A 12,501-nucleotide genomic window follows, 5' to 3' on the forward strand; every position below is an offset into this window, starting at 1 on the left:
TCCTGTACGCACATGCCATTTTTATTCTTCTTTCCTTTTTAAACAATACTACTGCTTTATTAATATGGCCCCTTGTAAAGCAGCCTTTTCTCATATGCCATAGATTTCTTGCCATTTTTATTCTCACTCTTCCTTTAGCTCCTTGGATTTGTTTCTTGTCTCTGTTATGTGACACAGACTGTATCCTCACATAGCAGCATATATAAAAGAGAGAGAGTCTCTCCTTAAGGAAGGAAAGTTCATTATGCACAGTTCTAGAAGGATTACTGTTCTCAACTTTTTATTATCAAGCTAGCACTGTGACTAAACGTAGTGCATTGAGGCTGTTGCACCTTTAGAAGCGAGCCTGTCAACAAGACATGAACTCAGCTGGTATAGTACAGCAACTTAGAATAGAAATGTGTTTTATAAAACAAACAAAGATGGAGAGGCAGGTGGGTTTTATACCTGGAATTCATCTCAGAACAGGTGTTTTGTGACTAATGGAAGGGAAGGGCTTGCTATACATTGTTTGGGAAGTTGTTAATAAACAAGACCTTCTTGGCGACTGGTTTATTAGCATATAATAAACTCAAAATAAAGTTGCTCCTGCCCCAGTCTCTCACTCGGCACAGCCCCTTCCCCTGAGGTCCTGTCTTCAAGTTTCTATGCTGGGCACAGCTTTTCAGCCCTTCCCAGGCTCTCCTTGGGTTTTGGGAATCACCATCTCCAACTGCAGATTCTGCTTGGTACTTTACTTTGTGTTGTGTCACAAAGTACTCTGGCTCAGTTATGCCCACTGAAAACATTTTGGACTTGTTTTAGTGTGTTTTTCTTAACCTTCAGGAAGCCTACTGGGTTTATCAGTCACTGGCGCACTCAACCCCAATTCCTCCGAAAGGGGCCATTCACTCTATGACAGAGCCTCTTGTTAAAATATTGGCAGTGCCTCAATGAAAGCTTAGCCTATAATTAATTAGTTGTTAAGCAACTGATGCAGGAATCAAACCCTTCATGCTTTGCTGGCATCATGGAAATTAATGACCTACGTGACTGTTAATTTGCCCAGCTCCTCAGCTATGGCTGACGAGCACACGGTACAAATCAGAAGGGACTGGGGTGTGGACTCTTGTGATCTTGGTCTCCCTGCACTAAATTACACTGCCTGCCCATAGCCATATAGCTGGGGCTTATCTATCCACCATTCGGTGCAATTACTACCCCAGTTTCCCCATTAGCCTGCGGGTAGTTTTAGCCATCTGATTAAGTTAGAAGAACTCCACCCCTTCTGGGGTAAACAAACATCCAATGGCAGTCCACAACAAACTGGCTTGTCCAGCTATTCTTTCTCTCTCTGTCTCTCTCTGGTTCCTTTCTGAGCCACAGCCCTGTGTTTGAGCAACTTTGCCCCCATACTCGATGCAGGGAAGTGAAAGGGGAGAATTCCTCCCAGCCTCTCTGGAAACCCCAGCCTGGAAATGCTAAACAAGAAGCAGGTACAAATCCAGGGTCCAAACCCATACTACTGCTTTTACCCTGAGCTAGTTCCTTTACCTGCTTCCTAGCTCATAGAATCGTAGAACTGGAAGGGACCTTGAAAGGTCATCTAGTTCAATACCATGCACTCTTGGCAGGGCTAAGTATTATCTAGACATGTTCAATCCTTCATCTTTCGGTGCAGGGCTCACTGCTCTGGGTCTAGGCCTTGCCAGCAGTCTTTCCCCAAATGGACAACTTATTCTCCCTAGGGTCCTTACTGCCCTGTATGCCTCTAGGTCTCATGCTCAGCCCTTCTCATGCTTCTTTCCACTGTCCATCGCAGGCTGCTCTCTTCAGGCCCTACCCAGGCTCCAGTCAGCTCCTCACTGGAGAGACCCATCAGCAGCTGCTACTCACCAGGTCTTCCTTTCTTCCTGTCTGTGAAATGCACCATAACTCCCATTAGACCTTTTTGGGCAACATCTCCATAAAGCCTTGCCAGAGAAACAGAATCGTGCTGAGCCATAAGCCTACCTTAAAGGGCCCGGCATACGTTGTTACAGGCTCTGAGGGGCTGATACAGGCTCTGGCCATGCTCCCTTCACTGTCTGCAGACAGAGTATGGTGCAGGAGCTAATACACCAGCTCTGTGCTCTTGTAAATTTCTACCAAATTGCAGTGATCCCCCTGAGGTTGACTAAGCTAATTTTTAGGAATACATAAGAATGGTCCTACTGGGTCAGACCAAAGGTCAATCTAGCCCAGTATCCTGTCTTCCAACAGTGGCCAGTGCCAGGTGCCCCAGAGGGAATGAACAGAACAGATAATCATCAAGTGATTCATCCCCTGTCGCTCATTCCCAGACTCTGGCAAACAGAGGCTAGGGACACCATTCCTGCCCACCCTGGCTAATAGCCATTGATGGACCTAGCCTCCGTGAATTTATCTAGTTCTTTTTTGAACCCTGTTATGGTCTTGGCCTTCACAACATCCTCCGGCAAGGAGTTCCACAGGTTGACTATGTGTTGTGTGAAGAAATACTTCCTTTTAAACCTGCTGCCTACTAATTTCATTTGGTGACCCCTAGTTGTTGTGTTATGAGAAGTAGTAAACGACACTTCCTTATCTACTTTCTCTACACCAGTCGTGATTTTATAGCCCTTAATCATATCTCCCCTTAGGCATCTCTTTTGGAAGATGAAAAGTCCCAGTCTTATTAATCTCTTCTCGTACGGAAGCCGTTCCATACCCCTAATCATTTTTATTGTCCTTTTCTGAACCTTTTCTAATTCTAATATATATTTTTGGGGATGGGGCCACCACATCTGTACACAGTATTCAAGATGTGGGTGTACCATGGATTTATATAGAGGCAACATGATACTTTCTGTCCTATTATCTATCCCTTTCTTAATGATTCACAGCATTCTGTTAGCTTTTTTGACTGCGGCTGCACATTGAGTGGATGTTTACAGAGAACTATCCACAGTGACTCCAAGATCTCTTTCTTGAGTAGTAACAGCTAATTTAGACCCCATCATTTTATATGTATAGTTGGGAGTATGCTTTCCAATGTGCATTATTTTGTATTTATCAACATTAAATTTCATCTGCCATGTTGCCCAGTCACCCAGTTTTGAGACATCCATTTGTAGCTCTTCACAGTCTGCCTGGGTCTTAAATATCTTTAGTAATTTTGTATCATCTGCAAATTTTGCCACCTCACTGTTTACCCCTTTTTCCAGATCATTTATGAATATGTTGTATAGGACTGGTCTCAGAACAGACCCCTGGGGGTCACCACTATTTACCTCTCTCCATTCTGAAAACTGACCATTTATACCTACTTTTTGTTTCCTATCTTTTAACCAGTTACCAATCCATGAGAGCACCTTCCCTCTTATCCCATGGCAGTTTACTTTGCATAAGAGCCTTTGGTGAGGGACCTTGTCAAAGGCTTTCTGAAAATCTAAGTACACTATATCCGCTGGATCCCCTTGGTCCACATGCTCAGGACCGGCTCTAAGCACCAGCAAAGTAAGCACGTGCTTAGGGCGACACGTTTCTAGGGACAGCATTCCGGCCATCCCAAGCACATGCTTGCTTTGCTGGTGCCTAGAGCCCATCCTGTCTCCTTCCCCACGAGCACCACTGAGGACTTGGAGCTGGGCGTCGCAGCCCTGTGCCGGCAGGAGCAAGCAGTGGGCATTGGGGGTGGGGGGGGGTGGGCTGCCCGGTCCCTCCAGCCAGGGCACAATCACCTCCACTCCCACGGTGCCAATCCCAGTCTGAAATGGCTGTAGCAGCCCTGCCCACGGCCCCACGTCTTGCTATGCTAAGACTATGCTATGTCTTGTTAAGACAAAAAACCCCAAACGTTGCAAAGTGCAAACATGTAAAAGCCAAAAAAAAAAGGGGGAGGGGGGGCAGCCAAAATTTTTTTTGCTTGGGGCGGCAAAAAACCTAGAGCCGGCCCTGCACATGCTTATTGATCCCCTCAAAGACTTCTAGTAGATTGGTGAGGCATGATTTCCCTTTACTAAAACCATGTTGACTCTTCCTCAACAAATTATGTTCATCTATGTGTCTGACAATATTTTTCTTTCTTGTAGTTTCAACCAGTTTGCCCGTTCCTGAAGTCAGGCTTACAGGCCTGTAATTGCCGGGATCACCTCTGGAGCCCTTTTTAAAAATTGGCGTCACATTAGCTATCCTCCAGTCAGCTGGTACAGAAGCTGATTTAAATGATAGGGTTACAGACTAAAGTTAGTAGTTCTGCCATTTCACATTTGAGTTCCTTCCTGCAGCAGTAGCACACTGTAAAGTGGCCTCAATAGGGAGGGAATCTGGGGCATTCTCTCCTTCCTGACTGAATCACTAAACTGTCTTTGGAGCTGACATTTTTGTTGCATGAAAACTAGTACAACTGCAAGTTGGAAGGTCAGAAGCTTAAAAAAAAATCTTTGTTCTTTAAAAGCTATATGGTGACTCTGATGCTTTTGCATCAGCAGGCTGAAGATGTTCTGTTTTATAGAATGAATTAGGCAAAAAGAGAGCTGCAACCACTGCCTATCATGCTAAACAATATTGTCTCATTGTTTTCTTTTACTCCTCTCTGTCTTAATCCACCTGCAGTCTCTTGTCTGATACTTCGATTGTAAGCTCCTTGAGACAGGGGCCATCTTTTTGCTCTGTGTTTCTATAGCACCTAGCACAATGGGTCCCTGAGCTAGGCCTGGGGCTCCTAGGTGCTGTGGTAATACAAATGATTAATAATAATTAATAAAAATCTTCCCCTCTCTTTCTCCTTCTTATCCATTGCATCATTATCTGATCCATTTTATTAGCAGGGCTGTAATGTCACTCAGAATGCCACCAAAATACAAGATTGAATTGAAACTTTTAACATACTCCATTTCAGCTCTGAGTCAAAATCTTAAGATTTGCTTGTTCAGATGTGTGTATTCAGAGATTTGTCTTTTCAGTCAAACTGAATATAGAGAGAACTCCAGTGTATCCGATGAAGTGAGCTGTAGCTCACGAAAGCTTATGCTCAAATAAATTGGTTAGTCTCTAAGGTGCGACAAGTCCTCCTGTTCTTTTTGAGTGTATCTGTAGTTCCTCTTTAACATGAATATAATATAGTTTGTAAAAAGCTTCCTAATGAAATGTATTCCATCCTAATAAGTAGATAAAACATTGTGCCATAAACAAGCAATGTATTGGAGCATTGCTCTGTAAGGTTTAATTGCTATCCTTTCTTATAAAGCCAGGTTTTGATCTCCTGCCAATCTAAGTCCATAGTGATTACATTGATTTCTGTGCAGTTACTCCAGATAAGTGAGATCAGAATCTAGCCATTTCTGTTAGCACCGAGGTGAAGCTTAAATCTTTGCCTGCCCTGTACCTTATTTGCTTTATAAACCTGGTGGCAGAGGTGGGGAGGAGGGAGGGAGAGAGAGATTTTTGTGGCCATGAATTTAGAAGTAATTCTACAATGAGGGTGAGGTCAGGAAAGATATAGGAAAGACAAGGGAATGTTGTCTTTGTTTTCAACTGTTACTCAGGCAAAAAGACTTTTCCAGTCCTGCAGCCCCCTCCTACTACATGTTTTCCCAGAGGGAGAGAGAGTAATCTGTCCTTAAAGAATATAAGGAATCAGGTATTTAGAATGTCTCTCTTTCTCTCCATCAGCTAAGCTATTGCTGAACAATTAATAATGAATAATAGACGCTTTTCTTCTGCAACCTTTGTGAAGTCTGCAAATGGGAAGCATTTTCTGTAAAACTTGGACATTTAAGTGTGGGATTTTCAGAAGCACCTAAATGACTGTGCTCCTAAAGGAAATGGGGAACTTGTGCTCCTGAGTTTATGTATTTTAAAAAAATCCCATCCTAAATGTGTGGGACCTGGAGAAGGATAATAGAACTAACCCCAGTATGTTAGCAAATCTGTCAATACTGTATTAGTACTGTTATGGCATGCTTCTCTCTTCATTTACTTTACAGAAAAACTAATTACGTTTAAATTGAACCCTAACAAAAGAAAACATTTTCCACAGACCAGGCCCTGTTTATTTTTGTCTGGAGTCCAAAACAATATTTTACAAAAATTGAGAAGAGTCATCTTGATGTTTGATTGTGTTTTGGCACAAACCTCGTAAGCACATATGTGTATGGGCAAATTTTGTTTTCATTTATCTTAAAAAAAAAAAAAAATCTGAACCTTAAACACTCAGTTATTTTTAGTCTCCATTCTGGAGTTTTTAAAGTGACATATTTTTAGAATGTATCTTTTCTGAAGCAAGAGACCACATGGCAGTAACACACTGAAGTTACCAAAATAGCATTGAAATGCAGCTCCAGTTTAGTTACAGGGCCAGGAATTTTCAAAGAATTCTAAGAGAATTAGGTACCTAATTCCTACTGAAGTTTCAGATGTCAAAAGTTTTTTGAATAATTGTGATTTTTGCTCTCCAAAATTCATAAAGTACTTTGTGTACCCAAGCTGGCAGTCTTTACTCAGGCAAAACTCTGAGACTTTTCATGGAAGCTATCTATTCCTTAATAACAATGAAGCAGTTAGGCCACTTAGGATGTCTCTGTCTCTCCACTCACTAAACAATGTCTGAACAATTAATAAGGAACACTGGACACATTTCTTCTGGAGAAGTGCTCCCACCTTGCCCCATTCTCAAACAGTCCTACCCGCTCACCATTCATGTCATGGTAATGTTGACTGTTACCATGTTGGACCAATTGTGTCCTCAGATGTGCACATATGACACGTTAAGCAAGCCAAAGGGTGTTGTGTGCATGAGTTCAAGGGCAGAACCTGCCCTCTTATATTTAAAAACAACCATAATTTAGATTAAATCTCAGGAAAAACTTCCTAACTAAGAACAGAAGGACAATGGAACAGACTGCTTAGGGGAAACTCCTTCACTAGAGATTTTCAAAAGGAGGCTGGATAGCCTTCTGTCTTGGATGGTTAAACACAAACAAATCCTGTGTCTTGGTGGTGGGGGGTTGGACCAGATGATCCTTGTGGTCCCTTCTAACTCCATGGGTCTATGGTTCTATAAATCACAGATTTTGTTTTTCTTTATTCCCCTCTGTCACTCAGCTTTCTCTTTGTCTATTCACAAAATCTCATCACTCTTGGAGCAAGAGTCTTCTCCTCTACAGCCATTTAAAACTATCTTCCTGTGTACCTCAGCCTAATCACGTCTCCATTTCACCTGAGCACCATTTCTGTACTCCCTGGCTCGTATCTTTCAATTACTCATGCCCTCTCTCTTATTTGTTAACATTCTTTCGTGTATTATTTAACCCTAGAAAGCATTCTGAAAGATTCTGTACAAAATAAAGTTTTATTTCCCTGTATTTTGTTGGATGGGTACTTCCTTGGCCACTCTCAAATGTAATGATCTGACAAGAACTATTTCTACAGCTGTGCACATTCCTCATGATAGTTTTTTAAAACAGTATTTGTTGAAGTTTCCCACATCATTTATAGACACCCAGGCAGACAGGTGAACCCAAGGGGAAAAACTTACTTCGGACAACTAGATGATGCTGGTTCAGAAAGAAGGATGTAAACAAAAATCCATGGGGCCTTGTGCTCCATGAAAAACAAAGAAAAAACTTAGGATTGCCATGTGGAAAAGGGAAGCATTATTAGGTAAAGGCAAGAATGACCCTGTTATTAGGAATTAAAAGTCTAGTATTAATAAACTTAATAATTGTAGTAGTAATAATAATGGAATGTATTTTTAAAAATACACTAAAATCTGTGATAGTCATTGTCCTAAAGATGATATTCAGTACAATTAATATTCACACTAACGGTAATTGTTTCACAGCTTTTAAAAGCTTTTTTAGCTAAAACTTCAAGATTGTCTAACTGAGATAATGTCGATTGCGTTGTTAGAGACCAGTTCTGAACGATGCCATATATTAAGCATTTTCAGTAATTTCATTTTATATACTCCTGACAACTCACTGTGTGCCATCTTATTAGTTTTCCACTATATCTCTATCAATTATGCCAGACATATTACCTAGCTTTACTGTGCTCAAAAACCAGTTTGTTTTCTCAAATGCCATGTACATCTGAAAGTTGCCATTTATGAAGAGCTGTTAAAATGTAATGGCTTTTTAAAGTAATATTTATTTTAATAAAAAGTAAATGTCTGATTAACAAACATATGTATATTATATTGAAATTACTTATATTAGTATTTCTGTTTTCTTTTCTAGCGCAGAATACAGAACTATGATAGCAACTGGTGGAGTAATAACAGGGCTGGCAGCCTTAAAGAGGCAAGACTCTGCCAGATCTCAGCATCACCTAAATCTTGCCACATCACCAACTTCTGAAGAGAAAAAGCCAGTCAGACGCCGGCCCAGGGCTGATGTAGTAATTGTTAGGGGCAAAATCCGACTTTACTCCCCATCAGGATTCTTTCTTGTTTTGGGAGTGCTTATCTCATTCATGGGAATTGCAATGGCTATCCTTGGATACTGGCCCCAAAAGGAACAATTTTTAGGTCCTGAAGCTAGTCTAGCCTTAAATGAAACCCAGATCATAACAAACCAAGGTGGAGTTATATTTCGTTTCTTTGAACAACATTTACACTCAGATAAGATGAAAATGTTGGGCCCCTTTACTATGGGCATTGGAATTTTTATTTTTATTTGTGCAAATGCCATCCTACATGAAAATCGTGACAAGGAAACAAAAATCATACATATGAGAGACATATATTCCACTGTAATAGACATGCACAGTCTGAGAATCAAGGAACAAAAGCAGTTGAATGGCGCTTACACTGCTTTATTGGGGGAAAGTGAATTCAAGCATAGTGGGAACTCATGTGCATCGCGGTTGGCTGCAAACACAATTGCACCTTTCTCTGGCTTCAGGAGTAACTTTCGAATGGACAGTTCGGCTGAAGAAGATGAGGTTGCCATAAATGAAGACAAGAACACTTCTAACCTTCTACCACCTTTGCTGGCTGAGCATTCTGGCTCTGTCTTTGGACTCTACCCTCACACTAGCAAGGCAACGAATGACAAAAATAGTAGCTCTATAAAGTGTGAAACAAAGTCAATTGTATCATCCTCCATTAGTGCTTTCACACTGCCCGTAATTAAACTAAATAATTGTGTTATTGATGAACCTAGTATAGACAATATCACTGAGGATTCTGAGATCACTAGAAGCCGGTCTAGAAATTTGTCAATGGACTCTCTAGCCATTTCATTAACTGATACCAATGAACCCTACAAACCTGCCAGTGCAATGCTACCCCGAAATAATTCATTTGTAGAACCTCCATCCAGTCAGTTCAAATCTTCTATAACTCTTGGACCAAGCGCTGGAAAACTTTTATCACCTGGTGCTGCCAGAAAACAATTTGGGTCCAATGCGTCTTTGCATCTTCTGTCTGCACATTCAAAATCCTTGGATTTAGAGAGGGGTCCGTCAACACTCACTGTCCAAGCTGAACAAAGAAAACACCCCAGCTGGCCCAGATTGGATCGAAGCAACAGTAAAGGATACATGAAACTAGAAAACAAAGAGGACCCAATGGATAGGTTACTTGTACCCCAAGCCACAGTTAAAAAGGACTTTACTAATAAGGAAAAGCTGCTTATGATTTCAAGATCTCATAATAATTTGAGTTTTGAACATGAGGAGTTTTTGAGTAACAACCTAAAGCGGGGAACTTCTGAAACAAGATTTTAATATTTAAATTACAATTTACAAAACGTCCTACAGTATTTTTAAAAATATTTTGACAAGTTTCTTTTTCAGTGAAACTGGCACAAGCCTGTTTTTACCGAATGCTTATGGCACATTCAGATTGGCTTGTGTGAACAGAGATCATCATCTCTGTAATGCCAAGAGTTTCATGTATTAGTAACATACAACTGTAATACTGTATATTATCACCACTCAAATATATGTTCGTGCCACAGATCCCATATTCTCCAATCTGTTACTCTTTTGTTTCTATATAAGCACATGACTTTTCATCACTAAGTCAAAAAACCTGCATCAGAATTGGAGCTCCCATAAGCTTCTAGTCCGTTCTTTTAGTGATTGCAACATTCTAACAATGATCCAGTCTAGGATGAAAAGTGAGTAGCAGTATCTACAGGAATTGCCAAATCCAGACACACATTGTCTTTTACAGATGATACATCTTGGTAACTGCAATCCTAGAATGTCATTGTGTTTACATGTTGGGGTGGGAGGGTAGAAGAAAACTGGGCAGATTAAAACCATTTTTGTGAACTCACTGTAAATGGTCAAGTTGAATACCAGTGTTGTGAATTCTAGTTAACTATGCTTTGTGATAACTTTCTGTATCCACTATAATTTAGTACTGCAATTCAAGAAAACCATATGTAGAATAACCATGGCTTGGAAATTTGCAAATTTTTCTGGGATTAGTTATCCAAAGTGCATTAATTGGCAACAGCTTTACAAATAAAATGTACAAACTTAATTAAAAAGATCTGAACATGATGAATAACAGGATTTTAGAATTATGATGTACAGTATGATATTGTGACAAATCTAAAGAGAATAATTAAATATATTATATATAGTGTTTACAGTAGCCAAAACTTAAATAACAGGATTGCTATGTTTGAAAAAATTGAAACAACAAACTGTACAATTCAATATTTACACTAAGGTTAATGTGAAAGCCCAATTGGCTAAATTTAAACTTGTATATTTTGCATAATTATAGCTTGATGGCTCAGGGGAGGTTTAGCTGTGATAAATTGCATAGAAAGATTTTGCAAACGATTGACATTTAAGACAAAAAGCGTTCTCTCAGCAAAGCACGCTTCACAGTTGCAGTTGTAGGCAAAGAAAGTTAATACGAATGACTCTACATGCATCCGATGAAGTGGGCTGTAGCCCATGAAAGCTTATGCTCAAATAAATTTGTTAATATGTAAGGTGCCACAAGTACTCCTTTTCTTTCTACTAGAAAGTTTTCATTTTTCCATTAAGCCATTTAGGCCTTGATCCTGCCATGACAGCCACACTTGAGAACTCCTTCTACCGTTCACCAAGCAGTATTGGGGCCTTAACTGGTCATCTTTAACAGATGTTTGATACTTTCACTTCATCTAAATACTCAGGAATTGTGTTTTTTTTTTAAAGGCTTTCCCCAAAAAAGAATCGAAAGTTAGAATGTTGTTGTACTTCAGTTGATCATGAAAGATGAAAGACAGAAATATTTCTTTTTTTAATTTCCAGCTCCATATTTCAACAATGCAATGTTTATGTGTCAAGAGCATTACTTGCTCAGTGAATTGAGGCATAGTGTTACTTGTTAGAACCTCAAGCCTATATATTGTAACAGAGTTGGCTAAATATTTTGCTATGAAGCTTTTAATAACTTTCTGGTTCGTGTTCTTAATACATTTGCTATTTTTTGAAATAAAATAAAATGTATATCTATGTCTATGGTAAGACACTTTTTTTTCCCCCCCTCCATACATAGGCTTTCTCCATATCTAGGAATATCATACATTACATTTGTCAAACATATTGGTCCATTACTGGATATTTGCCTGTCCCTCCCCTTGATTTCTTTTTGCCTGACATCCACATGTGCACATATCAGGATAGCATTTGGGACACTGTAGTTCAGCCATCAACTTATCATTAGAGAAGCCTAGATTTAGGGTCCTATTCCAGTACTTTCCATATTCTGAAGGTTTTCTGTTGTGTCGAGTCTTGGCCAGAGTGACAGCCAATCTACTCAGAGTACCCCACTGATCAATCCATAAAGCAATGTTGGTGTCACCTGGAAGGGGGAAAAAAGAGGCTGATCCTCACTATATATGCAAGTAAGGTGCTGATTACTTTGCTATTGCCATTCAATATTATTATTATTATTTATTTATTTATTATTTATGAATACCAGCACCTTCCTCTTATATAGTGCTTTTCATTCATGGATCTTAAAGTGCTTTACAAAGGAGATAAATATAATAACTAATAGGTAAGTGATGTTGAATTCCACATTATACATTCAGAGAATGAAATTATCAGGCTCAATGGCAAGTAAGGTACTTTACTATCTTTGCAGAGAAATCTATTACATTCTATGGGGGACTGATCCAAAAACCCACTGAAGTCAATGGGAGTCTTTCAGTTGTGTTCATTGGCTTAGAATCATGCCCTGGGTGCCCAAAATTGAAGTTCAGCTGGTTCCTTTCTTCTCAACAATGCCATTGGACTCAGTAATACTGCTAGAGGAATAAGGAATTATTCAATACAAGTGCATGTATCACAATCTGGCCCAACAGAAATGAGAGTATTATAGGGAGAGTTGACATTGACGCCTTGTGATGGGGTATACCTGTCCCCCACTGGGCAGGAAGGGGTTAACCCTATACTGAGTGCTGAGGAAGTCATGCCCCCTCACTCCTGCTGGGCATACTCCAACTGGAACCACACTATAAAATGGAGAAGCTAAGCTCAGTTTTCCTTGACCGGGGAAGGGAG

At 40.0% G+C, this 12,501-nt stretch overlaps 1 protein-coding gene across 1 annotated transcript; it reads left to right on the forward strand.

The window, feature by feature from the left end:
• Window positions 1-8,220: 8,220 nt before the first annotated feature.
• TMEM200A (transmembrane protein 200A) lies at window positions 8,221-9,711 on the forward strand. Its single transcript, XM_077811740.1, has one exon. It carries the CDS (start codon window positions 8,236-8,238, stop codon window positions 9,709-9,711), a length of 1,476 nt encoding a protein of 491 aa, XP_077667866.1. The 5' UTR covers window positions 8,221-8,235.
• Window positions 9,712-12,501: the final 2,790 nt, after the last annotated feature.

This window comes from Eretmochelys imbricata, chromosome 3, assembly GCF_965152235.1.
Source record: "Eretmochelys imbricata isolate rEreImb1 chromosome 3, rEreImb1.hap1, whole genome shotgun sequence".
Taxonomy (NCBI): Eukaryota; Metazoa; Chordata; order Testudines; family Cheloniidae; genus Eretmochelys; species Eretmochelys imbricata.